This window comes from Anguilla anguilla, chromosome 2 (assembly GCF_013347855.1).
Source record: "Anguilla anguilla isolate fAngAng1 chromosome 2, fAngAng1.pri, whole genome shotgun sequence".
In the NCBI taxonomy this organism is placed as follows: Eukaryota; Metazoa; Chordata; class Actinopteri; order Anguilliformes; family Anguillidae; genus Anguilla; species Anguilla anguilla.
In genome coordinates this window covers 70,361,940-70,378,680 of record NC_049202.1, presented here as the reverse complement: position 1 = coordinate 70,378,680, position 16,741 = coordinate 70,361,940, and the positions used below count along the sequence as shown (strand labels likewise).

At 48.4% G+C, this 16,741-nt stretch overlaps 1 protein-coding gene across 3 annotated transcripts in view; it reads right to left on the bottom strand.

Moving 5' to 3' along the window:
* The window catches only part of LOC118219598 (protein kinase C alpha type), a 214,946-nt gene that overhangs the window by 52,071 nt on the left and 146,134 nt on the right, over positions 1–16,741 (bottom strand). For 2 of the 3 annotated variants that reach the window (XM_035402898.1, XM_035402899.1), the window contains exons 6-8: positions 11,730–11,886; positions 11,366–11,500; positions 9,299–9,392 (exon numbers count right to left, since the gene is read on the bottom strand). In XM_035402898.1, coding sequence (XP_035258789.1) covers positions 9,299–9,392; positions 11,366–11,500; positions 11,730–11,886 — 386 coding nt within the window. Of the gene's footprint in view, positions 1–4,157; positions 4,188–9,298; positions 9,393–11,365; positions 11,501–11,729; positions 11,887–16,741 lie in introns of all 3 variants that reach the window. The other variant, XM_035402897.1, reaches the window with a different exon arrangement.

Below are 16,741 nucleotides of genomic sequence, written 5' to 3'. Positions count from 1 at the left end.
GCAAAGAAAGACTTCTGGGGAGAAAGGGGGTTGTACTTCAGAACTGTACTCATATTCTGTAAGAGATGTGCTCTTACATTAATTATTTTAAGAAATCCCACTTGATTTCATTCTTGAACCTAATTTGTTTAGTGTACTAAACAGCTGAAGGGTGTGATCACAGAAAATGTGTTTTTGAATAAATTATCAAACCATTGCACAGCTGATCATAAGGTAGGGGTGCAATGTCAGATGACGCCTATTTAAAAAAAAATCTTGACGTGCGCTGCTCACTGATTATCTTCAGAAATAACACAGTATAATTCTTCAATCTATAGAAAATGTGGATGTTCCCTACCTCTCCATGGATATCCTGGAGAGACACCTAGTGGTTACACTGGGTACAACATCCATCTATCTGGGGAGAAAAGACATTTTTATCCATTGCTTAATAGAAAAAAAACAATGCCTGGTTTTATCTATGACAATAAAACTTCAGGCTGAACAAAGATTCAAATCACTGAGGGAAGCTGAATGTGATGAACTGTGATGTGCTGCTTCAAAAACAACAACAATAAAAAAAATTTAAAAAAACAACTCATGCAGCGGATTTGCAGAAATGATTGTTAAATGCGTAACTGTCCTTTTGTGCCAAAAAGGATGCAGTTAATTTGTGAAAATGTACCACCGATTCCATGGATTTCTTCACTCTCTAATGAAAAAAAGTGGACTTTCATGTCCAAAATTTCTAAGACTGAAATTTAGGAAATGAAGCATCTGTAAAACTACAGTGCATTAGCATGTCCCACTTATTTCATAGTGAGGACGACTGGCTCAAAAAACATCTTCATATGCCCAACATTGGATGCTCACTGCGGGTTCAGGTACCCTGAGAATCTTGGCAAGATGGCAAGACATCTGTCATAACCCATTCATTTCCAACTACCCTGTTACATTGACAGGTCAGCACCTGAGAACCCCACGATCAGGAGAAGCCGGCTTGATGCACTACAGCCTCAATCTTTAAGGCTTCTGTTCTTTTTGGTTTAAAACCACTCGATGCTGCACACGAATGGATAAAAGAAAAACAAACAAACAAACAAACAAAAAAAACCTTTCCACCAGATTTGACTAGGGTCAGATTTGAATCTGAATGTTCCAATACCCTATCCTCGTCCATATGCAAACAGCAGCCATAATCTACACAACAGTCACGCTGACAGTTGTATGGGGAAATAGCTACAAAGCAACAGGTTCCCCCACCCGGATGCCTTGTAGTCCGCATTTAACCGCTTGCAGATATCCCCCTCCCAAGCCAGGATTCTTTCCAGAACTTTCCCGATTCACCAGAGTACGTAGCACAAGCGGAGAGAAACTCTCTACCTGACCTTTGACCTGGGGTCCTCCGCTGATGACAGCTCCACACAGAACGCAACCTCGGCGAATCAGAATCAATTATGCGGCACGTTCTGAAAAAGGCCAGCGGCCAGCCTCTGAATGGGTCTCAAAGGAATCTGACGTGTCACTTCTGTCAGAGTTGAGCGTAAACAAGGTCCAATCACAGTTCGCCGACTGACGAAGGGAGACAGGCGGCACCGGCAATTAGAGCGAGCGCAGACACAGCTGACACACACTGTGCACTGCAAGCCCGAGAAAACGCAGGAGGGAACGGGATATCTTTAATTTTTTCAGCGACAAATTGGAAAAAGGCATTCAAATCTGTGGATTTCTGTCCAACTGGTCCTGGTTTGGCATCACTGATAACATAACCCGATGACCCTGCTTCCCACCCAGAAGCACAAAAGCGCCGTTGAGCATCAAACATCAACCCGGCCATATTTGCATATTTTAATATGACAACAAGGGAGCCGCCTTCCTAAATGACAAATAATTAGGGCCTACTGCAAATACATACATAAATAAATAAGACAAGCTGTACTGGTGTCCAAACAGAAGTAAGTAGTTATACATTTATTTACATGAAGTTCTTATTTTATCCAATTTTAGTCCAATATGAACTGTGCTTGTTATAAATTATGTCATAACCCTATTTTAATAACACAGGTAGGCCCTACGTTCCTTTAGTGGAAAGGGACCTAAGTCTGTCCTAAAAAAGACAATTATTGAAGCTATTTTATAATGCCTGTGAAACAACAATTAATCTATATTCCTGACAAAACTGATCATATAAGCACGCAAAAAATACAAAAACCCACATCTAATATCATACCTCACCACTCTGAGTCATCAAATAAATGATTGATTTGAGTGATTTAAAAAACAAATTGAGACACAACATCCACACCAGACCTGATCAGGTAGTGAGAGCTTTTCAGCGCAATTCAAATCTGCTAACAGCAGCTGTGAACATTTTTCCAATAAATCCCAGTTCAGTGCTGCCACCTTGTGGATCAACTCACACTCACAGAGCACACACGGCTAAGGGTACCTACAGTATCTCACGTTTACATTCCCATGCATATAAATGTAACACTGTGTTACCATTTCATTCAATTGCCTCTGAAAAGGGGTCTTCGAAAACCACTTGTCTTGCATTGGCTGTACGATATAAGAAAGTAAACAGCCACAAATACACCTTCAAAACAGTTACTATCATCTTCAGACAACATGCATGCCATTCATGCGCATTCACAGTGCAACAGACAGGCATTGTCCTTTTGAGAGCTGCCTTATCAATGCCATTCCACCACTCAGCGATGGGATGTCAGTCCTGTCATTCCTCCGGGAAACCAGCTCGCTCAGTCAGTCCATCGAGTCAGTGAGTGAGTGAGTGAGTGAGTGAGTGAGTGAGGGAGTGAGTGAGTGAGTGAGTGAGTGAGTGAGTGAGTGAGAGAGTGAGTGAGTGAGTGCGTGCGTGCGTGAGTGAGTGAGTGAGTGAGGGAGTGAGTGAGTGAGTGAGTGAGAGAGGGGTCTTTTCTCCTGCACACCCTTGTGCGCGCTTCGACAACACAAAAAAAATAAAAATAAAAAATAAAAATAAATGAAAAAAGATAAATCAAGCTCATGACTTGAAAATGGGCCGACGGATGCCCTCCCCACGGTCACATGATCACACAGACAGGACGCGCCCAGTGCGGGGGCTGGGCTAGGTTAAAACGCCGGCGAATCAGATGCGTACAGAAGCATGCCTGGACTGAGACCCCGCCCACCCAAACACTCTGGGGACTGCTTTGGCCCCTCCCACAGTCTGGGCTTGTGGGACGCAGAACAGAGGGCGGCGCTCATGGTGGAGCCGATGGGGGGGGAAGGGGGAGTGTGGGTGTGGGTGTTAGAGATGAACAGAGCACAATGAGGATGGATAACCCCCCCATCCAGGCCCGCTAATTTACTAACAACAGAATCCTCACACCTCAACCCTCCAGGGGTGGGGGGCGGGGTGGGGGGGCCTGATCTGACTGTGATCTGCAGAGACGCTGCTTGCTGCCGGACATTAATCAGAGAGGGAGCAACAATAGGATGGAGGGAGGGAGGGAGGGAGGGAGGAGGAGGACAGCAGAGGGGGGGGGGGGGGGGGGGAGGGAGGGACAAGGGAGCTTTGATCGAATCATCCTCCATGTGATGGATACCAGTGGAAACCCACACTGATCTCCCAGTGATTTGTACGGATAATTAGCAAACAGGCCTCTGCTTTCCCCGGGCCTGGAAACGACAGACCTCTCCGGAAAGCCCCTCCCGACTGCACCGAACCCACTTCACCACACAGGCCTGTTTTTTTTTTTTTTACACGCTCTATCGCTTCTACTGTTCTCCAATACCTTCATTTTTCCATTCTTCCAGCAGGATTTGATAACGTTTAAAATAGTTATGAGTCAGGCACTGCCCGTATAAATAGTGATTCCAAATCAGAGAATCTGCCCACTCCGTAGTGAACCCTTACCCACTCTTGCTTGGCTGTTCATTGTTAGTAAATTGGATCTATTTGCAGTAGCCAAAAACTACATACAAACAATCGAGGATAGAGTGCATGGAGCACAGAGAATGAATGGCTGAACGCTGAGAGGAGAGGTAAAGAGAAAGAGGGGAGAGAGGGAGGGAGAGAGAAAGAGGGCAGGGAGAGAGAGGGGGAGAAAAAGAAAGAGCATAAAGAAAAGAAAGTTAAGAGAGAAAGAAAGCGAGAGAGAGAGACAGATTGACGATTCAAGGGGAGAGAGAGCTACCTTGAGGAAGTGGAAATTAATTTGGCAGTCCTGAAAAAAGACAGGAGAGAAAACTGCGGCGTTAGTTAGTCGTGAGCAGGGAGGCGGGGGGGGGGGAGACAGGCCAGTCCACAGGTCCCGGGGAGGAAGGGGAGGAAGAGGAGGCATGCTCGCAGACTGGGAACGGCCGAGAGGAAAAACCCCGTAGCTCTCAACAAGTGACAGCAAACAGACGGTACAGTAACCCACAGCACCGTCAATACCAACGCTGAGACACTTCTGCTCTGATAAGAACAAGAAGGGCCTGATTAGTTAAAGACAGCATAAAACATGGTAATACAGTAAAAAAAGCTTAAATTACAGTACAGAATGTCAGCTGGAGCTGGAGTGAAACAGGCGTCTGGCATAACAGAGATTCAGTAAGTCTGACATCAGACATTAGACCGATCTCAGCAAAACAATCGGGGGGGGGAGGACAGCGCCGTCAATGTTATTTTGAAGTTTTTCGAAAGACGCTGTCCTTCTACGACCACAGAGAATTCCTGCGTGGGCTCGGATGATAATTTCACAATGCTTGACATCTCTGGCTCGGTGTCCATGGCAACCCTTTGCATTCCCAGCAAGACCCAATACCAAGGGAGCTCAAGGACGCTCACTGTACTTCGGCGAAATGAAAGCATAGCACTCTCAAAGGACGGCATGGTGAAAGAGAAACATCACTCTCTTCTATTAATTTCATCTCCTGCTGTACACACACACACACACACACACACGCGCGCCCGCAGATGCATGCAAATACACACGCACACACACATGCACACACACAAACACACATACATACATGAAAGCACGCACACGTATGCACAAACATGCACAAATGTGCACAAATATAGCGAATGAGCAGGCAAAGAACAATGGAAAGCCATACACAGAAACACAAGCGTCATAAATCATGAGTCAGTCCCATCTGGTTAGAAGTGCATCGTCGGCAGACGATGAAGTTCTTTAGCAGTGTTTTGGCAGAGCTGTACTTCACAGAAAAAAAAAATGACCTAAGGGGAGACAGTGATACACTAAAACAGTCGTGTAACTATAATTCATTACATTCTTGCTGTTCGGCTAAAGCTAAATCTGAGTGTAAACATCGTGAAAGTCATGAAAGCTGTCAGTTCCCTCATCATGAAGGCTGTCGGTTCCCTCATCGTGAAGGCTGTCAGTTTGAAATAGGCACGAGCACAGCACAGTGGTCAGAGAGCCAGGTATATCACCAGCAGGACCGAAGGGACCGAAGTGCTACAGCTGGTGAAATAACTTTCAATAACTAACAGTAACTTTCAAACTCCATTTTATAGACGAGCTGATCAGCTTTGAGAAGGATGGCTTGGGCAAGAGCAGCTTGCTGAAAATCCAGCGCGTGAGCTGCCCCCCTCTCCCACACCCAAGGTTAAAACGGACAGAGGCCGGGGAGCAGCGAAGGAGATGCTTAGGGTTGACCCCTGCCTCTTCGCCATGGCAACAGAGGAGGGGACAGGGAAGCCCAAGCGAACGGGGAGTAAAGATAATTGAGTTCCGCAAGGCCGGGGGGAGCTTCTGTCCATCCTTCATTAGCTGTTCCTCCCATCCAATTTAGGAAAACACCATGGAACCGTACTGCCGTAGTAGCTGCTCACAGGGTATTTCCAATTGGTAACCGCAGGAGACAGTCAACCAATCACTACGCTGATGTACTGTGTACACAGTTAACGGCTTCATAGTTTCCTAACGTAATGAACAGCAAAAGGTTAATCAGGTTTCTCTTGAAAAAGAGATGTAAATTTAAATGTGACTTTATGGTTATGTAACGCGCTTGTAAAATCAAATAAAAATAAGCCCAAATGACCAGGATCATTATCACAACAGTTGTGCATCATCAAGCTCTGAATATTGCCCTCAATGGGACTGAAGATATTGATTTTGAGAGATTAAAGCCAGCGAGCCAAGTGTCTCCCCCTAGTGGTGGCAACAGTGTTAATGTTGAGTGAAGCGAGAACTGTGGTGAGGTTATGAGTTATGAGGTCACAGTGGGTGGCTGGAGTGTGTGATGGAGGGAGTAGAGTTCTGGAGGCGTTGGGGGGGGAGGGGCTTGACGTTTCCATGGACCGTGGGCAAAGACAACCATGACAAACAGCCCCCTGCTGGCAAACACGGGTCAGTGCGGGTCAGCGCGACACCCGCGTTGTCATGGCGACACCGCACACGTGACTATTGGTCAGTTCCACCAGCGGGCAGGCTCCCGAGGGCACCGGCGGTAATGTGCTCAGGAGACAGCGGGAACAGCGAGACACGCCCTCGCACCGGGCCCCGCCCAGAGTAGGGAAAGACCGAACAAGCGGCCGAGCCCGTTCAGTTCTGGCTTCGAAACCCAACGCAGACGACCCGCTGCCACTCTGTCACGACGACCAGCCTCAACAAAACAGGAACGAGCAGAGCGGCGTGCGGGCTGTTCCGCAAATAGCATTTCCTTCTGCCGCACGCTGACACACTGCCGTGGGGGAGTTGAGGGAACTCATATTCCATCACCGATATTTCCCACAGGAGACATAACCAGTTCAGCTCAGGGCAACTGCTGTCTCCTCGGGCTCTGCGAGGAGGAGACGGCGCCCTCTGGTGTTCACAGGTTCCAGCCTGTTCTGGGACACCTCAGATCCCTGGAGGCGTCTGTGAAGATAGCTCACACCTCCTAGTGTTTGACAAGTAGATTAAGCACAGATATTTCTATATGACATGTGAAAGCAAGCCCTCAAGATGAGGGTATCCGCTCAATTTTTTCAGTCTATTTTTTCCCCCGCATAGTGTTGACAGTCAGCTGGAGAATGAAAGAATCCACATAAAAATAGAAATCCTAATCTGTGCTTTCTTCTGCCCCTCCCTGATGAACCAGTGACAGGCATCGTGCTGGAATTCTGTTGATCAGGGGACAGTGGGAGGTCAAAAGAGTGAACTGTCACATTCCCTATGGATGCTGTATGTGAAAGCCCAGCTGTGGTAGGGACATTCCCTATGGATGCTTTATGTGAGAGCCCAGCTGTGGTAGGGACATTCCCTATGGATGCTTTATGTGAAAGCCCGGCTGTGGTAGGGACATTCCCTATGGATGCTTTATGTGAGAGCCCAGCTGTGGTAGGGACATTCCCTATGGATGCTTTATGTGAAAGCCAGGCTGTGGTAGAGACATTCCCTATGGATGCTTTATGTGAAAGCCCGGCTGTGGTGGGGACATTCCCTATGGATGCTGTATGTGAAAGCCCGGCTGTGGTAGTGACATTCCCTATGGATGCTTTATGTGAGAGCCCAGCTGTGGTAGGGACATTCCCTATGGATGCTTTATGTGAAAGTCAGGCTGTGGTAGGGACATTCCCTATGGATGCTTTATGTGAGAGCCCGGCTGTGGTAGGGACATTCCCTATGGATGCTGTATGTGAAAGCCCAGCTGTGGTAGGGACATTCCCTATGGATGCTGTATGTGAAAGCCCAGCTGTGGTAGGGACATTCCCTATGGATGCTGTATGTGAAAGCCCGGCTGTGGTAGTGACATTCCCTATGGATGCTTTATGTGAGAGCCCAGCTGTGGTAGGGACATTCCCTATGGATGCTTTATGTGAAAGTCAGGCTGTGGTAGGGACATTCCCTATGGATGCTTTATGTGAGAGCCCGGCTGTGGTAGGGACATTCCCTATGGATGCTGTATGTGAAAGCCCAGCTGTGGTAGGGACATTCCCTATGGATGCTTTATGTGAGAGCCCAGCTGTGGTAGGGACATTCCCTATGGATGCTTTATGTGAAACCACCGGCTGTGGTAGGGACATTCCCTATGGATGCTTTATGTGAGAGCCCAGCTGTGGTAGGGACATTCCCTATGGATGCTTTATGTGAGAGCCCAGCTGTGGTAGTGACATTCCCTATGGATGCTTTATGTGAATGCCAGGCTGTGGTAGTGACATTCCCTATGGATGCTTTATGTGAATGCCAGGCTGTGGTAGAGACATTCCCTATGGATGCTGTATGTGAAACCCTGGCTCTGGTAGAGACATTCCCTATGGATGCTTTATGTGAAAGCCCAGCTGTGGTACGGACATTCCCTATGGATGCTTTATGTGAAAGCCCAGCTGTGGTACGGACATTCCCTATGGATGCTTTATGTGAGAGCCCAGCTGTGGTAGTGACATTCCCTATGGATGCTGTATGTGAAAGCCAGGCTGTGGTAGAGACATTCCCTATGGATGCTTTATGTGAAAGCCAGGCTTTTGTAGCACACGATAGGAATTCTCAGACCTGGCTAGAGAGGAGCCAGGCACCCTGCTGTAGAGTTTTAACAGTCTCTCACGCCGCGGTGAAGGCACGGTCGGGGGGGGGGGGGGGGGGGAAGAAAAGTGTAATCAATGGCGCCGTTTCCATGGAGAAGTCGTGACCATTTTATCCCCCGGTCGCTTCAGACGCAGCGCTTTTGAATTCGGACGGGGGGGGGGGGGGGGGGTTAGCAATCTGCTGCGCGAAATGCAAATGACCCGATTTGTAAAGAGTGGGGATATTCAATTGGCCGTGCCCCACACTTTATTTGAGAGAGGATAACAAGGTCTGAATGGCGCAGTGAGTGGTCACAAGAGGATCCCGGCTCTCAGACAAAAGGCCTCGCTGAGCGTTTTCTCCTTCATGTTGATGTAATGATAAACGAATAATTTTAAACGACTGTTAAAAATAAATTCAAATTCAAAAAAAATAAATAGACAATCATACACACTCATACAGACAGACAGGCCATAATGATGTCCCTCGTTTCAAATGGTATTCATTTCGATGGAAAGCTTATTTGAAAGGAATCCACAGCAAGATCCAGAATAAGGATTACTCACTCCTACAGTAACAGGGTGGGGGGGGGGGGGGGGGGGGGACAACAAATAGAGTCATCACGGTGACAACCATAGAATGCAAATCCTCGCTGGGACAAATGCTCTACTTTTTGTACGTCAATTAGTCCAGAATCAAACGGAAGGGCGTTCCCCCATCTGGAAGTGTAAGGAAGTCAGGGAGAGAAGCACAGAGCCCCACAGGGCCCCACAGGGCCCCACGGAGCCGGGGCAGGGGGCTGCTGCTGCCTCAGCCACGGCCTCCGCGCTCATCCTCACCTCAAACTTCTGCCTGAGCTCCAGGTTCCCGTCGTCCTCCTCAGAGATGGGCACGTTGTAGTACTCGCCCTCCTCCTGGTTCAGCAGCTTGTACCTGAGACACAGGGGGAGGGAGAGAGAGAGAGAGAGAGAGAGAGAGAGAGAGAGAGAGGATGCACATAACCCTCAGGGAGTGGGCTATACAAGCGCACAGGAGCGTATCTAAGCATTACATCACTGCATAGCAACCATGTCAGACCACTGGAACACTGCTGCACACCTGATGTATACCCGCCCTAAACTACACTAATTGCACTAATTGATTTTTGATGGTGATTCTGCGGCTTCTAGGTAGACCCACACTTTTGGATTCCTGAAACTTAAATGTGTTGTAATGTAATATAACGTAGTGTTTTTCTTTTTACAATTAATGTAAATGCTAGCGATTATTATGTCTGTACAAGTTATTATTTATAAATAAGAAGGTATATTTTTTCCATGTCAAAAAGAACCACAGAACGCACTGACAAAACTGAGAGTAAGTGACTTGGTGGCATCATTACGGCATTCGTATTCGAAGCACCGTGATTTGCACACTGTACGCGACGAGGGGCCGACCGGCGGGAATGAAATCTTATATTAAACGATCGACTGAGGAGACGGAGAGGCGGGGAGCGGCACAGCGTCCTTCACCTTCCGGGGGGGGGGGGGGGGGGGGGGGGGAGGCGATGTCGAGACGTCTTCAGAGCAGCTCCGCCCGACGCATTCAGCGGCAATCGATCTCGGGGCCCTTTTTCTGACACCGCTGGCTCCCCCGAACCCCCCCCGCCCCCCCCCCCCTTGATGTAAAACAGCCGGCGAAATCAATGGCGAACAGCTTCTTTGCCGGGGAAGTTAAGACTAAGCTCAGAGGGCGTCTCCAAGGCAGACGAATTAAAAGGCGGGAAAACGGGCGAGGACGATCGTCCTGGAGACGGCGCTCTCGGACTGCGGCTCGTGGGCGCGGCGCGGGCGGGACAAAGTGGGCTCCACCCCCCCCATCCCCCCCCCCCCCCCGCGTTCCCCCCCGTCCCCGTCCCCCTGAAGCCGTATTTATGTCCGGCAGGCCCGGGTGCGGTGGGCTGCGTTATTCTCACGCTGGCAACCGCAGAGCCGCGGGACGAACGGCTCTCTCTGAAACGGGCGTCTGCGCTCCGCCCCGTCCGGCGCGGCACAGAGCGCGGCGCGGCGGCGGCGGTGGCGGGGGCGGCCAGGGCGAAGGCCATCCAAAGCGACATCCGCGCCGAGAAAACAGACCGCGACGCGAGCTCGTTTTATACGACGGGCTGAAAGGTCGCGGCGGCGTCCGTCTCTCTCCGCACCCGGACTTCATGCTCTGCGCCTCCTCCAGAGAGCCCGTGACAACAAGGCTGAGTAAGAGCCCGGGGCCACGCTACCTGCAACCCACACAATGTCTCTGTTCACAGCCATGGAGTCAGCGTCACAGAGAGCACCTGCGCAGTCCAGCAGTCCAGTCAATGGACTGCATTTATATAGCGCTTTATCCAAAGCGCTTTACAACTGATGCCCTTCTCGTGGCCTCTAGTGGCGCAGCCCGTAGAGCGCTAACCACGTGCTCAATGTGAGCCGTGACGTCGGCGGCTCGAATCCGACCGCCGACGTTTGTCGCACGTCTCTCGCTCTCTCTCCTCCTAATTCTTCCTGTCTCTCTACACTGTCCTATCAAATAAAGGAAAAACCAAAAAAACAATTGATGCCTTTTATTCACCCATTTACACACACACACACACACACACACACACACACACACACACACACACACACACACACACCAAAGGTGAAAGGCTGCCATGCAAGGTACCAATCAGGTGTCTTTCTCAGGAACACTTCGACACGCCCCCAGGGCAGGGGATCAAACCGGCAACCCTCCGACTGCCAGACAACCGCTCTTACCTCCTGAGCTAAGTCGTCCCATTGGAGAAGAACAGAGTGGCTATGCAGTAACGTAACTACGCTGCTGTACGCAGACGGGCAGGACTGAGGGGCTGGGGAGGTACAGCGAGCGCGGGAGCGAACGTCGGTCCTCACCAGCCGCACACGGGTGACTTGATCAGCTCTGACACGCCGAAGGACAGGGAGCCCATGAAGTCGTTCCTGGTGGTGCGGTCCCAGTCCCAGATCTCCACAGACAGCCTGCGATCCTTATCTGAGGCTTTCAGCTTGCTACAGAGAGAGAGAGAGAGAGGGAAAGAGAGAGAGAGAGACATACAGGGATTAACTGATCAGCGTATACATATGGCAATATCTATAAATATGCCAAAAAAATTTCATCTCAATTCAATCTCAATTCAAATTCATTTCAATTGAATTTCATCCTGAGAGAGAATCACATTTGGCCTACAGTCAGGACAGTGCACGTAGGCCAGGCACTCCACCCCTAACTGTCACTCACAAGTTGAAGGACTCGTTCCAGGTGGGGTTGAGGCAGGAGCGGATGGTCTTGGTCTTCTGCTTGGTTTCGTTCTTGGGGTCGGGGATGAGCTTCAGCTTGACGTAGGGGTCCGACAGCCCGTTCGGGTCCATGGGGATCAGGTTTCTGCCCTCCCCCACTGCATTAAAGAAAAGACTGCAATCTAGAACTGAAGGAAGGGACTTTTTTTTTTTTTTTTTTTTAGGCGTGTATTTCCAGTTTATAAATCCAGCTAGACGAGCAGTGTTGGGCTGAATGGCCTGTTCTCGTCTTATGTTATGCTATGTTATGTTATGTTATGCTATGCTATGCTATGCTATGCTATGCTATGCTATGCTATGCTATGTTATGTTATGCTATGCTATGCTATGCTATGCTATGCTATGTTATGTTATGTTATGCTATGTTAGCTGTTTCTATTGATTCAGCAATATTGTTTTTTGGGAAGTGTACAGGGGAATTTATAAAAGTTATATAAGTTATAAAAATGTACATATAAAGTACATTTCGCTTCTGTACACATTGTTTTCACTTTATGAGAGCACTGGATAACGTGAAAAGACTACATTAAATTTTAAAATGTGCTGCAATCAGCCTAAGTGAGTGACTGGAGGCTATCCAGGCTTACAGTAGTACTCACTCGATCCCGCGGCTCCTTCTGCTAACGGTTAATTATTATCTCGTTCGAAGCTGTACAGACACTTACCTCTGCCTACAAGACATTTATTCCAGCTTCAGACATAATTACGAATCTCAGAACATGATCCTCATGATGATATATGTCTTGACATGAGCAGACAGGCTATGTATAACCCACTAGGAACAATGTGTAAAATGGTGTCACTTCTCTCGATGAGTCACTTAACCATATGTCTTGCAATCACAGATCTATAAAGAACATTGTAGGTGTGCCTGCTTAAGAAATAAAAAATGCCATTAATGCTGAGCAGTGCAATGCTGCAGTAGAATTCATGCGAACAGATTTACAGGGTTGCCATATGCTCTTTGCGTTTTCCTTTTCCAACTCTTAACGCCAGGACAACATCAGCGTTTCCACGGTAATAGGAATTGTGAAGCAGGCATTCGGATGGTTGAATTTTCTGTACAGAACCATCCAAATCATTCGCATTCCAGTCAAGAAGGTAGTCAATTACAAACATAAAACTAGAACAAAAGAACAGTATCATATATGAGTCAATGAGTACAGGCCTAAAGCTGGATCAAATAAAACAGATAAAAGCCTACAGTGATTCGAAAGGCATCTCACGATATTTTCTACATACACAATGTTATGGTTTATATTTCACATATAGTTATAAACATTTTCTCAAAACAATGTTTTTCATCTCTGACCCAAAGTGTTTTTATCAAAGTTAATTTCTGCGTTTTGGACCAGTATGCATCAGCAGCAGCTGTGTACTTTACTGCAACACGTATATATTCTAACCAGTACAGAGACTGCAGCTGCAAAGAGCCATCTCTCACCGACTTTGTCCTTCCCAAATGAATGTGCCATGTTAGTCCAACAGAGCTGCTTTGATGACAGACACGTGTCAGGCACCACATTACATTACATTACAGGCATTTGGCAGACGCTCTTATCCAGAGCGACGTACAGCAAAGTGTATAACCAAAACCAGGAACAAGTGTGTTGAAAACCCTAGAGGCAAGTACAGGTCCAAGTGCAGGGAACGACCGTGTGGTTTAACTTGGACCCCTGTAGGTTAGTCTGATTAACACAAACAAAAACAGCAACAAAGCAGTCCATGCAAATAAAACAAGCAATAGTTGAGAAGGTACAGGTGCAATAACTAAGTCAACTAAGGCAAGCAGCTTACCTAGCTGCAACCCTAAGATTACAAAGTCAGTCTCCCAGGGAGATCTCCCATCACCAGCTCCCAGGGAGTAGCTGACTGATATAATTCACAGTGCCCAGGAATTAATTAAAATTCATCATGACAGCCAATGGGAAATCGGCCTTGCACATGAATAGAGGAGAGGTTAAGAGGTCAAGAGGTCGGGCCACAGCTCGTTTCAGGGGTCGCAGACAACGTCCAATCGCGTAGCTCCTACTGTACATGCCCGTATTCTGCGCTGTGCGCTGCAAGCTGTCGTCCCCAGGCATAACTTCCTTGGCAACCGGGGCTTTTTCCTGACAGTAATTGCGGACGCCGTGTTATGTTACTGCTGCTTATGAAATATTTCCTCATTAATGCTAAACTTGGCCAGCAGGAGCCAGATGCTCCGTTTTGGTACAAAAGAGAGAGATGAATTATTCGCTGTAATTTTCCCAGTGCTACTTGGTTTTGTCAACAGAAGCAATGGGAGACTGTTACTGTTCATTTAGTGGAGCACAAAAAATATCTAGCAGCAAATACACACACACACATGCACACACACACACACACACAAACACACACGTGCACACAAACACACATGTACACATACACACACGACACGACACACACACACACACACACAAACACACGCACATACACACGCACACAAACGCACACACGACACACACATACACACACACACACACACACACACACACAGACACACACCCACACACATGCGCACACAAACACAAACGCACACACGACACACACACACGCGTGTGCACATTCATTCTCAGGAAGTAACTGTAACTCTTAAAGGAGCAGGGCGGTAACACCTACAGGTAGAAGACGAGCGATCATAAATAGAATGCAGCACCCCCACACAAAACCTGAACACACAGACTGAACTGCTTTAAGCTGCATCAGCCTCTTCCTACTGTTCCTACACCAGGATACGTGGGAGTGGCCTCAGGGTCCCAGGGAACTCAAGCAAATCAATTTACAGAACATTTTAATTTCATCAAATAGCAATCGATAATATGCAAACAGCCATTAACCAGCTTTTGTTTGCCCCCCCTCCCCTCCTCTCCCCTCCTCCCCTCCTCCTTCCCACACCACCTACAGCACCTGCAGTGCAGGCTTGAAGATTCAGCGAAATATAGTTTGTACAGAGAAGACACAGTGCGCCGTCACTGCAGGCGAGGCGGGTGGGGGCGGGTGCGGGTGCGGGGGCGGGGTGCGGGTGCTGGGGCGGGGGCGGGGTGCGGGGGTGGGCGGAGTCACCTGGGCTGACACGACCCCGCGTCAGTCACCTGACAGCAGAACAGAGGCAGGGGGAAACGCTGACACCCTGGCGTTGTCACGGTTACAGGGATTACAGTAAAGCAGCGCTGCTCACCAGCGCCCAGTCTGTGGCATTAACACTGCGCTAACACTCCTGCTCCTGCTCCCTCTGAGCCCGCGTGCTCACGCCGGGTTAACATAGCCCCCCCCCCCCCCCCCCCCGAGCCTCAGCCAGCCCACCAGAGCAGGCGGCAGTGTAGTGTAATGGGTAAGGAGCTGGTCTTGTAACCTAAAGGTCGCGGGTTTGATTCCCCGCTAGGACACTGCCGTTGTGCCCTTGAGCAAGGTACTTAAACCTGCATTGCTCCAGTGTATATCCAGCTGCATAATTGGATATAATGTAAGTCGCTCTGGATAAGAGCGTCTGCTAAATGCCTGTAAACTGTAAACAGCAGCAATCGCCAGTCTGATAGGAAGCCCAAAGGTGAAAAAAGGCATTTGCAGAAAAATGCAAGTTCGACGCTCACTCATGGTTCTCAGAAGACAAAAATATAAATAAAATAAATTATTTACATTAAAAAAACCAAAAACAAATATTTTGAATGTGCTGGCAAAATATGAAATGGCCCTCGCGGTGCTTGTTTGTACTGTTCTGTATTGGGGTCATGTGGAAAACGATTTTCTGATTTCCTGTATTAGGGTTGTGTATTGGGGTCATGTGGGGGGGAAGGGTGACTGAGGAAGACCCAGCGCCCCAGCCCCCAATCCCCCCCCCCACCGAGCTGCTGTCTGCTTTCATGTGGAGAGACGAGCAGCGAGGGGTGGCCTCTGGGGCAGATGAAAGTTAACCTCCTCGCAGGGGGGGGGGCAAAGCAGAAAACAAACTCCCCTCCACTGGAGCATGAAGCAGTGCACCCTAACCATGCCCAAACACCCGCACACACCCGCACACACCACTCTTTAACAGTCCCACTCCCACAGGAACAGGAAGCAGTGCACCCTAACCACGCCCAAAACACCCGCACACATCACTCTTCAACAGCCCCACTCCCACAGGAACAGGAAGCAGTGCACCCTAACCACACCCAAACACCCGCACACACCCACACGCATCGCTGTTCAACAGCCCCACTCCAGACCGGTGTTTAAAAATTGAAAGGAGGGCAAGCGGGGAGAGCACTTTCGATATTTATCTGCGGCTGAAAGCGAACGAAACAAACGGGGCGTAAATTATCATTAGAACCAGCAAGACAGGGCCTTCCAAAGCCTCAGGTTCCATTTTCAATTCAATCCGTTCACAAAATGAACTGAAAACTAATTCATTTTGTGGACTGACTGACTGACTGAATTGAAAATGGAACTGACCCCCCCCCCCCCCCCCAACCCCCTTCCTTTCTGTACTGTAGACATAGCAGAGACAAATGTCAGGGCCTTTACTTTTCAAAACTTTACTTTGCAATCCTGAAGGACCTATGCACTGAATTAAAATGTATATGACGGCAAAGTACACACAGCTAGCATTGCACACTGATCTCTGAAATACTGAAGCAACAGCAAAGGTTAAGTTTAGAATATTTATAACACCAGTCCAATGATTTACGTAAGCACTTTTACTTCCTATGTGATCTTCACTAACAGTGGATTGTGTGTGAGTTTGTACAGATCTGAGGCAAAATGGCTGTGCCCACAGAGGAGTTATTGTCAATACCCCCCACCACATACACACACACACATGCATGCATGGATGCACGCACGCACGCATGGACGCATGCATACATGCACACACAAACACACACACACACATACATACACACACACAAACACATACGCTCACACAAAGACACACACATATGCACACACACACACATA